Source organism: Spinacia oleracea, chromosome 1 (assembly GCF_020520425.1).
Source record: "Spinacia oleracea cultivar Varoflay chromosome 1, BTI_SOV_V1, whole genome shotgun sequence".
In the NCBI taxonomy this organism is placed as follows: domain Eukaryota; kingdom Viridiplantae; phylum Streptophyta; class Magnoliopsida; order Caryophyllales; family Amaranthaceae; genus Spinacia; species Spinacia oleracea.
Window position 1 is genome coordinate 124,991,177 of NC_079487.1, and position 23,108 is coordinate 125,014,284.

At 36.8% G+C, this 23,108-nt stretch overlaps 3 protein-coding genes across 7 annotated transcripts; 2 read left to right on the top strand and 1 right to left on the bottom strand.

Annotated features, from left to right (window-relative positions):
• The first annotated feature begins 663 nt into the window (after nt 1–663).
• Nucleotides 664–6,554, top strand: LOC110784503 (adagio protein 3). 3 transcript variants are annotated; one of them, XM_021988962.2, is made up of 3 exons: nt 664–1,108; nt 4,235–5,843; nt 5,976–6,554. In XM_021988962.2, exons 1-2 carry the CDS (start codon nt 774–776, stop codon nt 5,814–5,816), a joined length of 1,917 nt encoding a protein of 638 aa, XP_021844654.2. In that variant the 5' UTR covers nt 664–773; the 3' UTR covers nt 5,817–5,843; nt 5,976–6,554. The 3 variants fall into 3 exon arrangements, with proteins under 3 accessions (XP_021844654.2, XP_021844656.2, XP_021844655.2); XM_021988964.2 differs by having other exon boundaries at nt 6,104–6,554; XM_021988963.2 differs by having other exon boundaries at nt 6,150–6,554.
• A 1,488-nt stretch (nt 6,555–8,042) lies between these two features.
• LOC110784501 (AMP deaminase) lies at nt 8,043–18,913 on the top strand. Of its 2 annotated transcripts, none has more exons than XM_021988960.2 (19): nt 8,043–8,873; nt 9,192–9,310; nt 11,361–11,574; nt 12,587–12,759; nt 12,966–13,017; nt 13,110–13,237; nt 13,336–13,515; nt 13,708–13,775; nt 13,865–14,007; nt 14,156–14,217; nt 14,876–14,989; nt 15,826–15,966; nt 16,203–16,355; nt 16,805–16,858; nt 16,951–17,061; nt 17,245–17,418; nt 17,493–17,573; nt 18,362–18,460; nt 18,546–18,913. In XM_021988960.2, the coding sequence occupies exons 1-19, from the start codon at nt 8,360–8,362 to the stop codon at nt 18,615–18,617; spliced, it is 2,652 nt and encodes an 883-aa protein (XP_021844652.1). In that variant the 5' UTR covers nt 8,043–8,359; the 3' UTR covers nt 18,618–18,913. The 2 variants fall into 2 exon arrangements, with proteins under 2 accessions (XP_021844652.1, XP_021844653.1); XM_021988961.2 differs by having other exon boundaries at nt 8,101–8,873; nt 9,195–9,310.
• A 784-nt stretch (nt 18,914–19,697) lies between these two features.
• On the bottom strand, nt 19,698–22,963 carry LOC130472545 (mitogen-activated protein kinase kinase kinase YODA-like). Of its 2 annotated transcripts, none has more exons than XM_056843870.1 (8): nt 21,702–22,963; nt 21,371–21,428; nt 21,087–21,149; nt 20,776–20,936; nt 20,571–20,646; nt 20,383–20,442; nt 20,190–20,297; nt 19,698–20,023 (listed from the first exon to the last, which is right to left on the bottom strand). In XM_056843870.1, exons 1-8 carry the CDS (start codon nt 21,785–21,787, stop codon nt 19,814–19,816), a joined length of 822 nt encoding a protein of 273 aa, XP_056699848.1. In that variant the 5' UTR covers nt 21,788–22,963; the 3' UTR covers nt 19,698–19,813. The 2 variants fall into 2 exon arrangements, with proteins under 2 accessions (XP_056699848.1, XP_056699844.1); XM_056843866.1 differs by having other exon boundaries at nt 21,350–21,428; nt 21,702–22,954.
• Nucleotides 22,964–23,108: the final 145 nt, after the last annotated feature.

The window sequence follows — 23,108 nt, forward strand, 5'->3', positions numbered from 1 at the left end:
TCAACACGAAAACGAACATAACACGACACAACACATTTGCCCGTTGTGTATGTAATAGGTTGTAACCTCAATAGGTTAAAGGGAGAGAAGAGGTTTGGGTACAATTCCCACATACTTCATTTTCATGATTGGTAGGTAGGCCGATACTCTATAGCCAAGGTTCGTATCATTGCATCTTAAAATGACTACTTATAAGGTTTCCACTAGAAATTTATAACTCAAAAGTCAAGATTCTTTGGCCTCTTATATCATTCCACATTATCGGTACATTTATAAACTTTTCTATAAGACGGTCTTACGCAAAAGACCATATTGATATCATATAAGTTAATTAAGCAATGTAACTAATTAGTTAAGAAATTAAACCAATTAGTTAAGCAACCAAAGTGGTCTTTCCGGTAAGGCGGTCTTACACAAAAGTTGCCGACATACATTTGTCAAATTTAATATCCCATTTATTCATGATGTGATTCTTTTATTTCGTCCAAAATTCAAAAACTATTGTCGAACACGCCAATTATAAGTTCGTCCGTCTAGGAGTCCTAATAAACATCACTAGTCACTTAGTCAGTAGTCAATTTCAAAGCAAAAAATGAAGAGGCATTCTGGTAAATATCCCACCAAACTTGGGCATTCCCTTAACACATAAATTGTCCAAAGATACACCTAAAATTTCCTTTATTGCAAAGAAACCATCACAACTCCCCCATACCCACCTAGAGAGAGAAAAGGACATTTTTAGAGAGAGAAACAGATATTTTTGGGGAGAGAAAATGAAAAAAAAAAAGATGCACAAGCAATTGGCTGCCATGGCGGTGGAAGAAGACACAGATGAACATCAACAACAACGATCACCAAACAATCGGTCTGCAAAAAAACCCAGAAATTTCACCCACAAAATCAAACAACATGACGATGTTGAAGAGGAAGAAGATGATGATTATGATGAAGATTACTTGTATAATAGCTATTATTTTTTCCCGCCAACAACAGCTTCATCAATAGTTGTGTGTGATGCGATTGAATTAGAGTATCCAATCATTTATGTCAATACTACCTTTGAAATCTTTACTGGGTATCGTGCTAATGAAGTTCTTGGCCGCAACTGGTTAGTTTCTTTCTTTTCATTTATTTTACTCATTATTTGTATTTAGATTTGAATTATTGAAGATTTTGCTATTGTTTTAAATACAATGTTTAAACTGGTAGTAATTTGGTTGCAGAATTTGTTTATTGTTTGATTTTATTGTTTGCTGTAATGTGCTGTATTCAATGGTTGTTAATTGTTATTTTTTGATATTCTTAATTAATTTTGAAATGGGAAGTAGAGGGGAAGATAATTCTGAACTTCAATTTTAGAAAAATGATAGTAAATGATGTAATGAAATAATGCTCGTACTAACTTAGGACGTGTGATTTTGTAATGCATTCTTAAATAATGCTCGTACTAATTTAGAACGACTTGTGATTTTGTAACGCATACTTAAATAATGCTCGAATGTGATCGTTATCGGTCGATTTTGTCTTTGGGAAAGATATTTGAGGCAGAGGTAGAACTATGACTCTATGAGGCTATGAGCTAATGTTCAATGTGATCGTTATCGGTCGATTTTGTCTTTGGGAAAGATATTTGAGGCAAAGGTAAAACTATGACTCTATGAGGCTATGGGCTAATGTTCAATTTTTTTTTTGGCAATTATAATAACAAAATATAATTTTTAATTTTTGTTTTGTTTCGGTGAGATATAATGTAGGCTATTGGAAATTGAAATGAAAGAAACTATTTGCAATGTTCAAAAGGTGCTCCATTATACCCATGTGATTCATGTGAACTTGAATTGAGCACCTAGTTACAATTATTATTTTTTTTGGCAAAGAGAAAAGAACCTACTAGACCGGAACGCTCACGGGACAAATTAGCCAGTTACACGCAATTATGCCTAGCCTTTGGGACAGGGGAGGGTAAGTGACTAAGTGGAGTCCCCACCCCGAAGACCTAAGTGGTAGGATTCAAACTTGTAATCTCTTAACTACTCTCTCCGTCCCATAATTATCTTCTTGTTTGACCAAAAATACGAATTTTAAGAAAAGTGAAATATAGTACATGAAAAAGTGGAATAAAGTACAAATGATGATTGAGTTGTATGGAAAAGTGAAATAAAGTACATGTGAAAGAGAATATAGTAAATGGGAAAAGAATATAGTACATGGGTGGGGTTTCCAATTCAATTTTAATTAATATAGTACATGAGAAAGTGGGGACCTTAGTAGCCAAAATTAGAAACAGGAAGATAATTTTGGGACGCTCGTTTTGGAAAGCAGGAAGATAATTTTGGTACGGAGGGAGTACAAAGTAAGAGTCCTACCACTAGAGTATTAGACCAAGCTACCTTGATTGCGCACCTAATCACTTGATGATATGTAGCTTAACAATGAATGATATGGTTCTTTTCCCTTTACGGAGTATAGGATATCCATACATGACTAGTTTGTGTGGTAAAGTCTTATGATAAGTTTGGTTTATTGTTTTACTCATTATTGCAATAAACCCTCCGGATTAAACCCAGTTACGGGCAGTGGCGGAGATAGGGGTGTAAAGGGTGGGCCGCCAACCACCCAATTTTGGAAAAGAAAAAACATTTATACCTTATATTTATTAGAAAAAGTAAACTAATACAGACTAAATAACTGTTTTACTAACATGTTAACAACCCAATTAAAAAATGTTAGACACCCCGATTCAAAAATCCTGTCTCCGCCGCTGGTTATGCGTTGGGTTTTGTATGTAGGTTTTGCGGAGTATTACTTTCCAGGTTTTTATATGCCATCCATAAAAGCAATGCGGTTTAACATTGTTTACGAGAGATTCATTCGAGACTACTGATAGTGCACGGTAACCTGATAAGCATACATGTGGGAGTAGAAAGACAGGCTTAGGCTAAGCATTAGAACTCTTTACCAGAACATGCCAGAGCTTGAATCACCCACATCATGAAAGAACTCATCCTATAGATGAACTGAGGGGATTGCATGAGGAAAAGGCTTCTGGACAGCTCTAAGTTACTTAGCCACAGTACAATTACCCAAGACGGGTGTGTCTAAGTGTTAAGCTTGGCCCTTTTTAGAAAGTTCTGCATGTTTCAGACTTAGAATGGATATGTCTGAGTGCAGAGTGCCATACTCCATCCCCATGTTAAAGTGTAAGCTGAGTGCCTGCATCACACCCCGACATAAAAGCTAGAGGTAGCACATGATCCAGAGAACATGATATAGGATCACATGCTGAGTTTGGAGTATTTGGCTCAAAGATATAAGCTGAGATGAAAAGTCCTTGTAACATGGATTGTGCTAAAATGATAAAGGTTCTGTGATCTGCATGGTTTACAAATTGGTATTTGTAATCTACAATCGTGTTTCCTCCCTTAACCTTAACATCTCGCCATCTGCACGAGCTTCGAGCTTCTTATACTGGCAGACCATCAAGTTACTGGCTAGGGCCATACATAGTTAAAATAGACCCATTTGAGATGATTTTTTATTTGATTACTCATCCTTGTACTTGAAAGCAAACAGAACAAATGAACCCTTTTAAAATATGCTCAAGAGAGAAGATCAAATCTAGGAAATGTGTTGTCTCGATACTGATACATCTATTCATTGAATGCTCTGGCTCATGTCTTTCACAGTAGATTAAGAAAAGGGAGATGTGTCATCAAATTATACCATAAGGTTATATGTAGTTCCAGACAAGACAACCCTGCAAAATTGTAGAAACCTTCACGGTAGCGATGATCTATAGGCCTTACCTTACCACTGCTGGCTTCCTGCTTACTACCTGTTGGGCAAGAAATTATTTCTTCGTAATTCTGTATTTTTTTTAACCTTTCAGCTTGTTCACTGATTACAAAGTCAAAGTTGAACACTGTCTTTCATTCTGAAGATGTTATTTACGGCATTACACCATTATCTGTGGCCCGTGTGTATGAATTAGCTTAACTGCGCGAAGAACATTTTATTGCTGCAATTGCTTGATAAAGTTTGATGGCATGCTCGTTCCTGCTCTTTTATCTGTTGTCTTTTCTGTATGTATTGTCTTCTTTGTCCACAGTTCTATGCAGGTTTTTATCATCACAATGCCATTATTATATTAATCTAGATGATTTGTTTAAGTTTCCTGTTCAAAGTTGCAAGAGAACATCATTGTATTGACTCCATATGCAACTCTTCTTTCCAGCCGTTTCTTACAGTACAGGGACCCTCATGCTCAAAGAAGGCATCCTCTGGTGGACCCTGTTGTTGTTTCTGAGATGAGAAGATGTCTTGAAGATGGTGTAGAGTTCCAAGGGGAGCTTCTAAATTTCAGAAAGGATGGCACTCCTCTGGTTAACAGGCTGAGGCTTCAACCAATATATGATGATGATGGAACTGTCACGCATGTCATAGGCATTCAGACGTTCTCAGAAGCAAAAATAAACCTTAACCATGTATCTTACCCAGTTTTTAAACAGACGCATGACAAAAAATTAACGTGTGTGGATGAGCATTCCGCAAAGGGTGGAAAAATGTGCGGTATTCTCGAACTTTCGGATGAGGTATTGGCTTATAACATATTATCACGATTGACTCCAAGAGACGTAGCATCAATTGGATCTGTTTGTAAAAGGATATACCAGTTAACAAAAAATGAACATGTGAGAAAGATGGTTTGTCAAAATCTATGGGGTAGAGAAGTAACATGTAATTTGGAGAGAATGACGAAAAACTTGGGGTGGGTTCGACTAGCAAGGGAACTCACCACCCTTGAGGCGGTTTCTTGGAGGAAGTTTACTGTAGGGGGATCAGTTGAGCCTTCGCGTTGCAATTTCAGTGCATGTGCAGCTGGAAACCGTGTTGTTCTCTTTGGCGGGGAAGGTGTTGGAATGCAGCCTATGGATGACACTTTTGTGTTGAACCTTGACTCTGAGCATCCGGAGTGGCGTCGTGTAAGTGTCAAGTCCTCACCTCCTGGACGATGGGGTCATACTCTCTCGTGCCTTAATGGGTCCTGGCTTGTCGTATTTGGAGGGTGCGGGAGGGAAGGGTTGCTAAATGACGTCTTCGTCCTTGACCTAGACGCCAAGCATCCAACTTGGACTGAAATCTTCGGTGGTACTCCCCCAGTCCGCCGGTCCTGGCATAGTTCTTGCACTGTGGATGGGTCTAAGTTGGTTGTATCCGGGGGATGCACAGACTCTGGGGTGCTCCTTAGTGACACATACTTGCTCGACCTCACAACAGATAGGCCAGTTTGGAGGGAGATTCCTACTTCGTGGGCCCCACCTTCGAGGCTTGGTCACTCACTTTCCGTTTATGGGAGGAAAAAGTTATTCATGTTCGGGGGACTAGTGAAAAGTGGACAGTTAAGGCTGCGATCTGATGAGGCTTATACCATTGATATAGGGAGCGAAAACCCTGGATGGAGGCAATTAGATTATGGTGCACTTGCTGGTACGGGAAGCCAAGGAGGAGTTGTTCCTCCTCCGAGGCTTGATCATGTTGCTGTGAGCATGCCATGTGGCAGGATCATTATATTTGGGGGTTCGATTGCTAACTTGCATTCTCCTTCTCAGATATTTCTGTTGGATCCTTCGGAGGAGAAACCATCATGGAGGACTCTTAATGTACCTGGAAACCCGCCTAAGTTTGCATGGGGTCACAGTACATGTGTAGTTGGTGGGACTCGAGTCTTGGTGTTGGGTGGGCATTCAGGTGAGGAATTGATACTGAATGAGTTGCATGAGCTTTGTTTGGCTAGCAAGCATGACTCTGACTTCTGAACCTTATCATCAGCCAGATTGCTTGAGGTACATTTCCCCTCTATACTTTTAACTTGTGAATTCAGGAATGTTGTGAGGGTTAATTTTGTGCTAGAATTCAGTTGTCCTATGTATTTATTATACCCTGAAATTTCTGTGTGCATTACAATCAATTTGCAGTTGCTGACTTGCTGTTGTATAACTGCACAAATGTTTTGTTTTATGAATGTAAATTAGCACCACAATCTTGTATCCTTTTAGCTTCCAGAGTTTGATATGATTGGCGTCCGTTGTGTTGGATTCTTCAGTATTCAGTGTGGCTTAATACAGATTCTGAGGTTGGGTTTTGTACAGAAGTACTTCACACAAAGGAGTTTGAGACGATTGTTATATAGTGTGGTGGCAATGGCCCGATTCAGAGTGACATGGTTGCTGATCCCGGAATAGTACTGGGGTTGAAGTAGCTGCCTAGCTGGGCATGGTCTATGTTCACTGGGCTCTCTCCGTGTCTGTTGCGGTTGTCGTAATCGAGACTTTCACATTTGCGCTCAGAGTTGTTGGACTTGTTTGTTACAGACTTGCAGGTCTTAATCGAAATTTTGTACATTTTGATCCCCAGAGTTATATTAGACATTTAGACTTGTACTCAGTAATCAGTATGTTACAGATACTCCGTATCTATTCTAAGTTTTGTATACGTGTTGGGAGCTTCAATTTGTAAGCCTTTTTAAATGAATATTGTCCATATTTTGGATGTTATTCCGTATCTTTGTATTATATGTCGCTTACAATTGCTAGACAAATATTATAGGGCAATTGCCAGACCCGCTTTAAAGTGAACTTTTTATTATCTGATTTGCTTTTGACCTGAACCAATCTTGACCGATCCGCCTAATAACCAGCTAGTCGGGGCAACATTAGACTAGTGTCCTTGATCCCAAGTTTACATAAGAGAAATTGGAGAGGTGGGCCTAACTTATTTTATTTTATTTTATCTGATTTTTACTTTAGAATTATAGTGCACAAGAGAAACTTGTACACGGAAGGAAAAGGGACTAAAGTATTCCCCCATAGTCATGGCCTAACTCAAATTAAAATCAGGTATACCAATGATGTCTTGGCTTAGTGGTTAAGACTGAGGACTTGTGTATAATAGGTTTCGCGTTCTTATCTCCCTGTCCCATTTGTAATATATATTGCCCTTATGACTCATTTGTACCCAAAAATTTAAAATCAGGTATTGTTAAATCTAGTAGGTTTTGAATTACCAAATGAGTAACAGTCAAAAATTAAAAGAGCATCACGATCATGTGTAAACCATTTTATATTACTATAAAATAAAAAAGGTATTGTAAATAAAATTCTACGGAGTATCTTAGATATTTGTAGAAAATTTTCATCTTTCATGGTCATTATTAAAGCTAAGTACCAAATGGTTAAGACTGAAGGCCTGTGTACAATAGGTCTCAGGGTCGAATCCTCCGTCCCCATTTGTAATTTATATTGCTCTTGTGGTTCATTCGCACCAAAAAAATAAAATTATTAAAGCTAAGTGTATTGATCGCGTTTTTTCTCTATTGATCAAATTTACTCATTTGAAGGATTTAAAATGAGCAAATCTGATATTATATAAAAAAAAATTGAGCAAATCTGATAAAATTAGCTAAAAGCCTACAACCCAGCATCAGGTACACCTATTTCTAAGTACTTATATCTGAGTACAAAATAGATTTTGTAATATCCAAATTGAGTGCTATCACAACTTGACAAGTAGACAACAAATAGAGCTGACGTGAATTGGTCTAGCACGCGGGTTGTTTGTACGTGTCTGATACGAAATTGGCTCGATACGTCCCGATAGTAGTCATAACACGAACCGCCCCGACATTATATGTGAAACGGACCATGCATAAGCCTCATTTATGGAAGAGAGGCACGAGTCCGACACGACACAACTTTTTCTTGGTACATTTCAGACACAACAATTGGGTCATGTATCGTGGAGCTTGGCACCTAAACCTACACAACCCACCACCGCACCACTGCGGCACTGCCCAACTCTAACTACAAAGATGCCATTATTATTTATTTATTTTATTAGAAATGGTCATTGTTCATAGTACTACTACTACTTCGTATATCATAAATCCAATGGCTATATATCTCCACATCAAGTACATTAAAATAGAAAAAGTTAGCAAAATACATTCATACACTCAGGCCACCTAGAGATGTTTTCAACAAGTGGGACTTATAAAAACCAATACATCAAACTTTGTACTCCGTAGTTTGTAGTGGTCTTGCAATTTGTCACTATACATCAAACTCCTGCCAAAAAGATTAAAAAAAAAAACTCCTGCAAAAAAAGCAAAAATTCAGGTTTATGTTTTCTTCACACGTACACTCCCAATAGCAGTGTCTTCTTTACAAAACCCTGAGAATGCCGTAAACCTAACCAACAACCCAGAAAAATTTCCTCCATTTTTCAACAATCTGAACACAACCCATTTCAGTTCAAGAAAATCCCACCAAAACCCAGAAAGTTTAACAAGAGTTATTTAACAATGGAACCTTCACCTTCAATGGTTCATTTAGCAATGGCGGCGTTTTTTGGTGCTTCATTAATGGCAATATCCGCTTTGTTCATCCACAAGCGCAGTGTCGATCAAATCCTTGAACGATTAATCGAGGAACGCCGCCGAAAGGCGGTGTACCGCGACGTTAGATTGATGGACGGTGAGGTGGAAGAAGTAGTAGCTATAGCAGAAGTAGAAGAAGAAGAATTGGGGTTAGAAGAAGATTACGGGGTAGATGACAATGAAGGGTTGGATTTTCAAGATGATGATGAGGAAGAGGAGAGAGAAATTAGGGGGCAAGTTTGGGGTGTTTCTCAGGGTAAAAGTGGAATTGAAGAAAATTTGGATATGAATTTCATTCCTAGTTATGCGATTTCTTCATCAGTTCCTAATGTTGGAGGGTTTTCCAATGATTGGTTAGAAGATGATAATAACAATCATGGTTTAGCTTCTTCTCTTGATAAATCACATTTGCCACTGCTTCAGAGATATCTCAAAAATGGTAAAGTTTTCTGTTTTTGGATTTGTTGATTAGATAGAAAATTAGATTATGATTAATAGTTCTTTGTTTATATTTGATTGGTTATTTGAATGAAAAATGAATTAGTAATTAGTATTTGAGGGTTGCATTTGTTAAATGAGTGTGGCTTTGATGTCGACTAGCTTAGTTGGTTAAAGTATTTGGACGTGGTATTTTAGATGTTTGAACATGTTTGAACAAATTCCGTCCACAAATGTGTGCGGATTTTGAGCTAGTTGGAGTTAGATAGTGTTATTGACTGGTGAAGTTGATTTCTGATTTTTGTTTTTGTATCTGCAGTAGATGGTTGCACATCGAATGCTTTGGAAAATACAGTTACTTCCAACGAGCAAGCCAAAGAACTTAACGACGGAGATACAATTTCTTCTCAAGTGATCAATGATAATTCTGCGGATTCTGTAAGTTGTTGTGTATGCTAATTCAAGCTTTTATCTAGAATTTGATGTTGTAGAGGCTGTAAGCTGGCTCGTTTAATTGTTGAGTAGAGCATAGAATTTCAGCTTCTTGATTGATAAGTATTAAGTTACTGTAGTTGCTTGGCAAATCAATTGGTTTTATAGAATTGATGACTTAAGCTGTTCTTTTTGCTTGAGTTTTACCAGACCAAAGTTAATTTTAATGATAAAGCTGATTTTTATTTAAAGCTTATTTCTACTGATTGAAACGTATATTAGTTGATTAATTTAAAAATTGTTTGAACTGATTAAACTTACTTTTAGTAACAAGAATTGTAAGTCAACTGGACAAGGTGCACATTGATGAATGCCAATAAAATGCCTCAAAAATCTAATACAATAAAAAATATTAGGTGTTATAATTATCTAAAATAGCATGGGACATGTTATACTCTAAGATTCTTTTTTCAAAAAAGGCTTTTTATAAACGTCATTTCTATTACAAAGCCTTCTTTGTTGAAGTCTAGTAGAGTAATAGGTTAAGGTGTATATTGACGAATGGCAATTAACTGTTTCAGAAAACCAATACTACGTTAGTGTGATTATTATCCCTGAAGGAGCTGGGACATGTTATGCTCTTAAGATTCTTTTAAAAATGCTTAATTTTTTATTAACGTCATTTCTATTATAAAGCCTTCTTCTCTTCACTTGATTTTTACTGAATTTAAATTGATTTTATAATTTGATAATTACTACTGTATTTAAAACGGTTTTTGCTGATATATTAGTGTTATTTGTTGTTTGATGTTTCTGGGTTTTTTTTCCCACTGAAGCTGATTTACTGACCAGAAACTGAGTTTGATTGTTCATTATTGGAGCTGATTTTTACCGACTGTTTTAATATCTCTCTTCTGATAACAAATTCGAGAAAATTGCACTATATTGTATCAAGTTGGACTGTCAACAGAATTTGAAAAACTTCAATAATGTGAAAAGGTTAAAAGAAGAATTTTTAAATATAAAGAAAAAAGAAAAGGAGGAAAAGAAAAAATAAATCCCCTACCATCCCTGCTCCATTATCTCCATCATGCTCGAACCACCTACCTAATTTTAGTTTCCCTCTTAGCTGTTGTGCCCTCCAGTTTAGGCACTGCCGGTCAAGATGAACCTTAATTGTGGTTTGTTAGCTGTGCACGATCCTCTTGTGGTCTTTCCACTCCCTTCCATCTTCTTTCATGTCTTACTTTCCCTTTCTGCATCCTTCCCATGCCCTCTCCCACCACCACCAACAGCTATGTCTCCTCCCTCTTCATCCCCTTTGATCTTCGTTACACACAAACATCTACGATTTCTAAAGTGAGCAAAAATTGGAGTAATACATGGTCTTTGTTGTAGGCAAAAACTGGGAAAGGGAAAGAGGAGGTAGAGGAGAGAATAAAAAGCGAAGGAGTAGGAGAAAGATGGTCATGCTGATAGATTTGGGGAAGGTTTGTGGCAAGGGTGAGTAAGGGGAGAAGGCAGCATTTTTGGGGTTATATGGGGCTGGGATACGCTGATCATGACCTTATGGGTGGCAGAAGAGGACAGTGTGATTGTTAGTGGTACTGTATGCCTTGTGGAGTTGTGGGTGGTATTTTGTCTAGCGAAGGGGGTGGAAATCGGGCGGGTGTCAGTGGCAATGAGGTTGGTGGTGGTGATGCCACATCATGGGAGGGGATATGAGAGGAGGAAATCATAGGCATATGTATCCCATTAGGTGGTCTCACAATCATTGTTTTTATTTCCCCTTGTTAAGGGGGCAATTTTAGAATTGTGCTTGCTAACAGGGGGAGGGGGCCTTTGTGGCCATCATTCTCACGAGACTGTTTTTATTTTTATTGGAAATTTTTGTGGAATGGTTGAAAACATTATACATCCAATTAAACCTGCATCATTTTCCGCAAATAGGTTCTTTGTACTATCTGCCACAGTTTATGCTCTACATATAGAGAATACATTAATTTATATTTCGCAAATATTTACTTGTTGATGTTATCTGTTTATGGAGTTTCAGGAAAGTAAAGTGACAGTTCAAAATTCACTTCCTTTGCCGGTTGGATATGAAAACTGCAACAGTATGCAAGATCAGAAATCCAGAGTTGCTGCTTGTGAGCGAAAAGCTATTTTAGATTTACCTGCTAATGTAGAGTTAGACATGCCTTCAACTGGGGCCGGAGGCAATGACTTTAGTGCTGAAGCCATTCTACCACTTAAAACTGCAATGCCTGGTGAGCTGATCACCCTGAAATTTGAATGCCAACTTCTTTGAATCGTTTTTGTGTCTTTATAGGAAATTAGTTCATCTTATGTTTCTTGATACCAACTAAGAGAGGAGGGTTTACCCCCTTTCCTCAAAGAAGAATATGCAGTATAGTGTTGGAGAATGAAATAAAAAGCAAGGAAAGCTGCCAGAAAGGGAGGAACAAATTTTAGTTCTATTTAAAATAGTTTGTTGTATCATACTTTTGGTCTCCCCTTTGCTTCCCACCTTCCCAGTGGTTTCAATGAAGAGTATCGTTATTCTTATGACCATTTTGGCTTGGTTTCTTTCACTTGAAACTCCCCTGAACTTATTGAAAGCCCTGACCTTATCTATATTTGTTGGCCCTTCTTTTAGTTTTTGAAAGCCCTTATCTGAACTTAGTGGCCTTATGTGAACTTGCTTTCTTAATGTATAAAGAACAAGGCTTGAGGCCTCTTTCATTTCCAGTTCTCTTCTGTTTCTCATACTTTTGAGTTTTGCTTGTTTAAGTTTTCCTTATTACTTACTGTATTTTTAATGATAAAATATCACTGATTTGAAATGATAGGCTTTATGCCGATTTCCCAAAATAAGGTGAGATAGGACATGTCAACATGACTATTTCCCATGTTAGGCAAAGATTTAACATATTCAGAAGACTACATTACAAAGACTGCATTGCTCCACTTGTTTTCTGTTGTACACTACTTTTCTTAGATATATGACAGCTTTTTGAAATTACTCACTAGTTTTGAGGGCAATCAAAATACTGTCTGCATTTTATTTTTCCTTTTTTTCACTACCTTGTTGCAATAATCTGCGATACGCCATTTATGCAATGTGCAATTGTTTTATTTTTTGTCTCATTTATGCATGAGCCATATGAAATACGAAAAGATATGTTTTTTCTGTTTATTTTGGCTTTCTATTCTTTCTTCTGCAAGAGGATATTACCCCTACTCTCATAATCTAACTTGATATGATATAAATGTGAATAGTGCCTTTAAACATGGAAGAGGAGGAAGTCCAAAGATTGCTTCGTGATTGTTTAGAACTTCGGGAGGCATATGTTTACACAGAGCAAGTTGCACCATGGAACAAACCAGTGGATGCAACTGCATCAGGAAAGATTGACGGTCCTTTTCACTTTTCTCCAGTTGAGAAAAGTCATGTGAGTTTTTCTGTCTTAGTGAAGGAATTGCTTGTTTATCTACGGAACCAAAAGTAACTACTATTACTATTCTTTTTGAAGTTGGATGATATGGTCAATTTATTATTTTAACCTATTCTATTTTGAGATACTTTTGTGAGCTGGATTCATTGTTCATATACGTGATATACCTTGAGTTTAACTAACTTCACTCCTTATTGAACCAGCATGATTTTAGGATGGAAGATGGCGTTGTACATGTATATGCAAGCAAAGATGGTGAGCAGCGAAACTTTGTTCAAGTGTCTCTATCTTTATAGTCACTTATGTTGTAACTATTTTACATTTGATGTTGCCTGCATGTCTTCCAGATACTGAAGAGCTTTTCCCTGTTCCAAGTGCAACGCAATTCTTCACTGACATGCATCAAGTTTTAAAGGTTGTTTCAAATGGAAATGTCAATTCCGCATGCTACCATCGATTACGGTTCCTTGAGGAGGTAGTTATTTTTGTGAAAACATGTGTGTCTGGTTTTTGCAGCCTTTTAAGTGTCTGTGTCTTATGATAACATGCATCTGATATCCTAACCCCGTGCAGAAATTTCGTCTTTATCTGTTAGTAAATGCAGACAGGGAATTTCTGGCTCAAAAGAGTGCGCCACATCGTGATTTTTACAATATTAGAAAGGTTGATACACATATCCACCATTCTGCTTGCATGAATCAGAAGCATCTTCTCCGGTTTATAAAGTCCAAGTTGAGAAAGGAACCTGACGAGGTAGTATAATTTCTTTCTTCGTCTTTATTGACGTTGCTGCCACAGTAAAGCTTTGCATCATGGAAAACTTCCCTGTATTTGGGAACATATTTTTGTTTATATAAAAACTAGGCAAATACTCAAATATGTAGGACACTAGGACTCGAATCTTTCATTTTCTACAAAGTTCACTTTTTGTGTGCTTAATTGCAGGTTGTCATTTTTCGGGATGGAAAGTACCTCACGTTAAAAGAAGTTTTCGAGAGCTTGGACTTGACAGGGTAAGTTGGGCCAGTCTCTTGTGAAATGCTTCCTTTTCAGTGTCTTAACATTTAACCCTCTGTTTCTTATATATCATTAACTTTTTCAGGTATGATTTGAACGTCGACTTGTTGGACGTACATGCTGATAAGACCACCTTTCATCGATTTGATAAATTCAATCTCAAGTACAATCCCTGTGGACAAAGTAGACTCAGAGAAATATTCTTAAAGCAGGACAATCTCATCCAAGGTTTATGCATGTTTCAATCAGTTCTTTTGTTAGCTTGGCTAGTTAAAACAAGAATGCTTTGCATCTCTGTAGGCTTCAATCAGGATCGACTTTCAGTTCATGCATGATTTAATTAGTTCTTATTTGTTGGTAAATGATGTATTTTCAGGACGTTTTCTGGCAGAAGTAACAAAAGAAGTTTTAGTTGATCTCGAAGCCAGCAAATACCAGGTCTGAGTCTGGCCAAAATATTTTAATTCTTCTTCTAGAATGAAAAGATTACACTTGGAGATTGTTTTAGATTGGGTGCTTGAGCAATATATAAGAGTAGACATGGAAGGGTGCACTGCAACTTACCGTCCTTTAATATATTAACATGCAAAATTGCGCTTGTGAATGATTAAGAGGAAATTAATGATAGAAACCACTGAACATTTTGAACTTTGAAGTTACCATGAGTTGATGAAAATGACCCTTGGACCCCTATTTCATTTAAATTACTTGAATGGCTCATCTGCTACTAGGTCATAAATCATGAGAAACTTAGTCAGTTTGTTTGTAATTTTCTATCACCAAGGTATTTGTTTTTGCTCATTAATGTTTCCATTTTTTGCCGACATTCTTTAGTGGTAGCAACCGGTAATGAAAATAACTGAAGAAATTAGACAATAGTTACTCTGAAATTCATTACCATGGACATTCATATGGTAGATATCCCTTGTAAATTTGCACATGGACAAAACAGATTTGTTCTGATGTTTTTATCACTCTTGATTTATGACCCTATATCATGTAGGGTGTAAGTATCGTGTTTGCCTGTTTGGTCATTGCTCGCTGTTTTCTGTCTTTGTTGGAGATATTATGGATAACTTCGTGAGTTTATTCTCAGATGGCAGAGTATAGGATTTCCGTATATGGGAGGAAGCAAAGTGAATGGGACCAGCTAGCGAGTTGGTTTATCAACAATGAAATCTACAGTGAAAATGCAGTTTGGTTGATCCAGGTATAGTTATGTCCTGCAGCTTCTTTGATGCCATCTTTGTACTTCGTATATTGTTAATGCATAGATGGTAGGCAGTCCACCAGCTGCTAGTTAGTAGTTACGACGTTACGTGCAGCTTGTAACTAATAATAAAGTAACATACAATCTGCCAATGTTTGTAATTCTTTTCATAATCCTTGTCTTGAAATCACTTTCAGCGAACGACATGAGTAGTTACAATGAAATCCTTGTCTTGAAAGTCATATTATCTTATTTTACCATACACAATGATTACTCTTGGCAGTTACTTTTCTTTTCAGTGAATGATTCATAGCGTAGTCTACATGAAGAACACTACCCTCCCTTCCCCCACCTCCACTCGGGAAAAAGACATTTTTTTTATATTTGTTGTGTATTTAGGCATCTAGCGTATTTGGTACAGCTGGTTCCTTTATACCTATAACCTATGTAACTTTATCAAATTGCCAAAAAAATTATCAAATTGTATCCACTATCCAGTGATACGCCGATAACATATGCCATAAATCTCTTTAATGAACTAGCCAATTTGGGAGAGACAAACCATTGTAATATGAACTATGAAGATAGGCATTAAAAAATCTAGATCTTTGGACAACATAAAATGTGTGTATTCAAATGTGATCTTGTATGTTGTGCTGCTTCCGGGTGTAAATGCTTTAGCTCAATAACACAGCCAATGTTTTATTATAAAGGTCCTGATCAAGTTTTAGAATCAAGTAGGTTAGATTTATATTCTTTATCTTGCTAGTCGCTTCTGTGTTACCAGCCCCATGACCAAGATTTTTTCTGACAAATGTCTTAAATCACTTATCTAGCTTCCGAGACTGTACAATGTGTACAAGAACATGGGAATTGTTACCTCATTCCAGAACATCATCGATAATATATTCATCCCACTCTTTGAGGCCACAATTGATCCAAATTCTCATCCTCAGCTACATGTGTTCTTGATGCAGGTCAGTTCTTTTACTCATAGCTTGATTTTTATGGAGGTGTAATCGTTATCAATGTTTCTGTTGTTTTTATTTTAAAAGAGCTTGCTAGTGTTGGCACCATGTTAAAATTGTGTTCCATGACGATGGGTTGATTATGCCTATTTCAGAGAAGAATTAAAAATGAAGTATAGCATGTTTAAGAGAGAAAATTAGGAACTTGCATTCTGATTTATTTTATTCTGATTGTATATCTGCAGGTTGTTGGGTTTGATCTTGTAGATGACGAGAGTAAACCAGAGAGGCGACCAACCAAACATATGCCCACACCAGCTGAATGGACTAATGAATTCAATCCTGCATTCGCATATTACACATATTACGTTTATGCGAACTTGTATACCCTTAATAAGGTTTGTTCACTTTGCACTTGAATCAAGCTTGCACTTTAGGGAAGATTCATAATTTTTCGTCGCTGTTAAATAGTACTCCCTTCGCTCCTTATTATTCATAATCTTTTGTCGCCATTAAATACCATTACAACACTGCGTCTTTTTAATGTACCAGTGAAATGTAACTTGCCAATTTTAATTACAATGCAATATGGAACATGCTCGTCATGTGTGTTTATAACCCTTAAAAGGTAAATCCTACGGAATGGAGGGGGTTGTCAAGATACTATGTGTTTTTTATAAGAGTCAAAACAATACATTAGCTACATTAAAAGTATAGGATCTTTGTAGTTAATTTGTTTTTGTGTTGTTTCATTACTATGAGTAACATTTGTGCTCTCGTTAAGCATCATGTTGTTGCTAGTTTAAATTTTTGTCAGATTCTGAACTTCTCTTTTATTCGTTCATAGCTTCGCGAATCAAAAGGTTTTCCAACAATCAAACTCCGGCCACATTGTGGAGAGGTTGTTTTCTCCACTCATTTCTTTTTGTGCGTTTCTATAATATCCTTATTATTAATTTTAAGATAGAGATGATATTTTTTTACTTTTTATAGGCTGGTGATGTTGACCATTTGTCTGCTGGATTCCTTCTATGCCATAATATATCACATGGGATCAATTTGCGGAAGTCCCCTGTACTGCAGTATCTGTATTATCTTGCTCAGGTAGTCAGGTTTTAAGTTATTGTTTTAAAAAAGTACTATCATATGTTTTCTAAGACCGTGCTCTCACAATGGGTGTGCCAAAACCATTTCACAAAGATTAGCTCACTCAATATCTTATTCATTGTTCTTTTTTTCCATGTAGTTTCTCTGATCAATGGAGCTTATATTATTTTGGTTGCGCAGATTGGACTGGCTATGTCTCCACTGAGCAATAACTCCCTTTTCCTGGATTATCATCGCAACCCATTTCCAATGTTTTTCCAGCGAGGTCTAAATGTCTCTCTCTCGTCCGATGATCCGTTACAAATTCATTTGACAAAGGAGGCACTTGTTGAAGAATACAGTGTTGCTGCACAGGTGTGTATCAGACATGGTGGCATGATTGTCTTGATTTCATTACATTCTCTGTTTTACTCATCTCTTCCTTCCAGGTTTGGAAGCTCAGTGCTTGCGACTTGTGTGAGGTAGCCAGGAATTCTGTTTATCAGTCTGGATTTTCACATGCAGCGAAGGTGAGAAATCGTGGTTTTTCTTCCTCTCAAATAAAATTGCTATACAAGTGCAGATCACTTAAGTTTACTCGAAGAAAGAAAATTGGCCTAAAATAATATGAAGTGTTGGCAGAATGTGCTAGCAATTTGAACCGGGAAATTTTGTGCCCACTGCCCAGTATTCCAGTACTATGGCCAGTAGGGCAGTATTACCAACTTATGCATTTTCTTGTTTCCTAGTCTGGAGAAATTTCAGTGTTGTTATGCAAAAAGAGCCTTCATTTTCTTAATTATAGCTGGGGGAATACTTGAAATCATTATCTTTTGTTTTAAATAAAACTTCCTACATACTAGAAAATAAAAAAAATGCGAAGTTTCTACTTGTAGGTGTAGTTTTCTTAGTTCATTCGTATTGTTTTACACTTACCTCTAATAGCCTTACAAAATTTTGAGTTAATTTTCCAAAAAGACACTTGTACTTGATCAGATTGCGTGTTTATTTTGTAAACTTTAGTGTTGACGATGCCGAGTTTGTAACAAAATAGGTAGACTTGTTGAGAAAATTTACCAAAAATTGGAGTATACATTACTTTTTTCTTTTACCCCATACGTCGTGTTTGTTTTGGCAAACACTAATACTTCTTTTCTTTGTTTAGCGTCCTCCCATAACTTTCTAGATTTGCCACAGTTAGAAGTCTAGTTTTTGGGATTTCTGCTTCTTGGTAGCTTTAGCTTTAATTACTGATTTATTTGTTTGTTATTTTTCTTTAACTATAATCATACTGTGTTTATTCTGGTAATTGTAATAGCTGCATTGGCTTGGAGGCAAATATTTCTTGAGAGGTCCAGAAAGTAATGATATTCACAAGACAAATGTCCCTAAACTGCGCATAGCCTTCCGACATGAAGTAAGTGTTTATTAACTTGGGAAAACAGAAGGTAATCAAACGTGATAACATGATATTGATGATGTGTATACTTTTCTTCCTACAGACTTGGAAGGAAGAACTGCAGTATGTCTACTCTGGAAAAGCAAGAATCCCCGTAGATATCGACAATTATTGAGGGAAGATATATTTTTGCAGATGTGAAATTTCCTACTCATTATGATGCATTCATATTTGGTTTAGTAATTAGTTAAAGGCCCCTAAGTTTTGGCAGGATTGCTTTGATCTAGTATTAAAATCCTTAATTTTGACAAATTTTATGTATTTTGAGGTCCATGTATCATTCTTTCCTCATACTTTAAATCAATATATCCGGCTGCCATATGAATAAATAGGAGCATCCAAGTAGATTGTGTTTTGAGATCAATCTATCCGGCTTACATATCAGTCTATTCAAATTCACACCTTCTTCTACATTATTGTACATATCTAACCAACAAATTACCTTCGACGAGGGAATTAGACTCCCATACGTTGGTTGTTTTGCTACATTTTGATGGGGATTTGAATAAGCTTCTGAAAGTGTTTCTCAAGTTTGAAAACACTTTTTTGGCCAAACCGGGAGTTCTCAAGGAAGAGACACGGTTTTTGTAGAAGCCTAGAACAGCTTTTTGGAAAGAAGAGAAAGAGAAGCTTTCTTTTACATACTATGTATTTAAGTGGATTTAATTAGGGCCTTAAATGGTTATATTTGTAAGAGTTATTATGTATTTATATTGGTTTTTAAAAGTTACTCCGGTATAAGTTCCGCTGCTTTATTCTGGTACAAAACCCTAGTCGTTATCATGGTGGTGGTAAACTGGTAATACTTTAGTAATACACTTTTACTGTTTAAAAACACATTTTGCGGTTTAACCCAACCCCACCAAAAACAAAGACCACCTCCCACCATAAAACAGACCCCCTTCCCCCTCCACCTGTTGGAGCAACGTCAACCACCGCGACACAAGAAGATCTGGTAAGTTTTTTGAATTTTTTTTGTTTGCGAGAATCCTGTCAACATTCCGGTTCTTCTCCTAGGAGGCATCATAACGGGATCTTAGTTGGCATTTCATTCAACAAATCTGGTTAGAGCTATTAAAAACTGATCTGATCCGACAAAAAACATAGTATCTGTCTATAAGGTTGTTGTCATATTATTTAGTCAACTCCGTCTATCCCCTTAGTTTAGCAGAGGGAGTAATAAAAATAAAAAGTATAATATGAAGTACTCTGTCGTTTCATTTCTCATTAAATCATCTTCAATAACTTGGTAGGACAAAAAGGAAGTATTAATCTGACATTATCAAATAAATATGCCAAAGTTATTCCAAATTAGTGTGGATCTAAATTTATCAAGAAACTTTCAGAAGATGAAGAAGCTGCATTTCTGAGAAAAGGATGTCCCAACAGCTGAATAGCAGTAGGGCGATCTTGAGGGTTTCGCTGCAAACATTGCTGAACAAAGTCCTTTCCTTCCTCTGAGAGATTATCAGGGACTACAGGAAGTTCGTTGCTGGTCGCAATTTTGAAGACAGCTGCAACCTTCACAACAACCCAAAACAAGAACGACAATTAAACTCATAAATTAAGAAAGCCATGCACAAGAACTTGTGTCTCATTCGTTATAGGACGGGAGGTATTATGAACAAGATCATAATAGTTCAGAGATGAAACATCGATTATACATTTAACACCTGAAACCACTCACCTGTTCATATTGACTCCACGGAGGCTGTGTAGTTGCCATCTCTATTACAGTACACCCTAGACTCCATATATCAGCAGCAAGGTTACACCCGTTTGAGTCTCTAATTACCTGAACAACTCAAATTAATACTGATGACTGATCTGGAAAGCCAAGCTCAAATAAAACACCAAAGCAAAAGCGCAAGTGTGCTAACCTCAGGTGCCATCCAGTATGCATTTCCTCTGAAAGAGATTGGATGTAACTGCCCACGGATCTGCAAGATTGTCAAATAAGTTCTTCTACTCTATAGTTTATGTACAGATAACACATGTACAATAGAATTATACAAGTATTCACACAAGAAAGAAGTTAAAGGAAATGTGGACAGTGGTGACTACTTACATGCTTCGCTATGCCAAAATCCGCCAGTTTAACCTGCCCACTTGGGTCCACAAGTATATTGGCTCCTCTAATGTCACTGCACAACACCATACATACCATCGAGTCATCGACATAATACACAAATGAGAGAAAGCTTATACAAATTTGACATAACCAAGGAAGTACAAGCTAATAAAGGCAACAACTTTTAGCAACATTAATTAACCTGTGAGCAGTGTTTTCAGAGTGCAAATATGCAAGTCCTGACAATATTTGCTGTGTATAGCTACGGATAGCTGATTCGCCAAGCTCACCGTTCTCCCGGAGAATTTTACAAATAGAACCACCAGAGACATATTCTAAACATATGTACAGATTGTTGTTAACCTACAAAAGGTTGGAGCCTCATAGATTGTTAATACAGAACATAATGATAGCTTAGCCAAATATTAAAAATAAGCACAAATACTCTTGAAATGATTTCGAGCAGAAACACACTTTTAGCAACATCTTTAAAAAAAGCACAGAATGCCTTACTATCTCAGAATCACGGTAGTGCACAATATTTGGATGTCTTAAGCGGCTCAGCAGAGTGATTTCCTGCCATGGTATCAACAACCACAAAATGAAACCTAACGGGGAAGAAGAACAGGGCATAACTCACACAAATATTAAGGGTTAGAGACCGGTCTAATTTTCAGTAAATAAAAAGTGCAAGAAACTATTTTGTTAACCGGTGAAATTTTCAACAATCATATAGGATTTTTCATTGTTTTTTTTTCCGATAAGTTTCAACATACCATAACATACTGAAGACATACTTGTCTAAATTGATGTGAGAACGTAACTTCCTTCATCGCACACGTCTCACCAGTTTCACTGAAAATCAAGAAATGAAGCATCAGATGAAAAAAAAAAAACTCTAAGAAGTCAGATTAAACGTTAAACCTACGAGTTGAGCAGAATATAAGGAAAACCAAGCTGGAAAAATTGTATATTATGAATGATCAGAAAGGTTCAACAGGCTTCAGGGACGGGGGGTGAAAAATGGATTACAGATTCAAAGAATTCAGCATAGAGTTGGTAGAATTCAAAAGGCTAGAACTACAAAACAGACTAACAAAGCAATACATGGAAGTTCTTTTAACAAACCTGTTGATGCCCACGTAGACCAAACCGAATGTGCCCCTTCCTATAAGACGTCCCTTTTCCCAGCATGAGACAGGTCTTGTTGACATTTCTGGTCGAAGATGGATTAATCACACATGTAAGGTTGACAAAATTTGTGAAATGGCCTTCAAATAAAACAAAATTTTAGAGCTTCTATACTAGAAATAAGATTCACACAATTAAGAAAAACCGAAATATATCCAGTGGTTAAGACCCTCAAATCCTAGCAAGAAGTATTGTTGGAATTAAGAGATTCGGATAACTGATGAAATGGGCCTGGGCAACCCATGAGGATGAGTAGAGTTTGGACCACTTATAAGTTCAATAGAGGTTCCACACTAAACCAATTGGCAATAGTGGGAGTGACTCTACAGGCTTATAAGGTGGTATTTCCTCTCCTCTTTCTCCAACGTGGGACAACTCACATGTGGACAATAGGAGTTTCAACAAGTCTTCATGCACTCTTAAACAAGTTCAATACAGAGTACTTGGGTTTGTGGCCCAAATTTCAAGGCCCATATTTGATGGTACTTATCCATATTAACTATTTAGTGTATGTGCTATTGGAGATGGAAATATTATCTTTTGTTTTCCAGAGAGTTCGAACTTGTTTCACTTAGGTAGATTATCTACAGAAAATGCTCAACAATTCTAGAAAGTTATCACTTGCAATATCAAGCTATTTGCCTCCTATTTTAAATGACATACATCCACTATAAATAGAAGGGTTGGGCAACATTTTGGTACATAAAAAAAACACCTGCCAAACACATCCACCTCCGATCAATATACATACATATTCGATTTCTTCCTATTTCACTCTTCTATTTTACATAGTTGTAATATTATCATTTACCCTAATTATTTAGGGTCTTGTACTCTCATCATCCATGGGTTTTCTGCCTCGATTTGAGAACTTTTCTCGTATTAATCTTGTACGGAATATCTATTTTTTTTTTAATTTCTTTTTACGATTATTTCTCGATTATTTCACTTCCGCTACGTCTCACACCACTATACACAACAATAAAGGAACCCTAATTAACTTATATAGAGAACCTAAATATCTAATTCAACAAACATTCTCTCAGTTATTATGCATATCATCAATAAACCCAATTTCAACAATCTAATTACATTTCCATCTATTTTCAGCAGAAAGTGAAATGGATTCCTTAAGTGACTAATGATGTATTATTAAATATCATAGCTATTCTCATGGAAATGGTTAAATACTTGTTTCATTCCCTTCAACAAAACAAATACATGTTTTATACACACCACGTGTCTGTAACCAAATACACCCAACCAGCCGGTGCGCTTCAGTGGTTCATTAAGTTCTATAGTATTGGGTGTGTTTCGCTGGTTAAGATAGTACGGAATTGAATA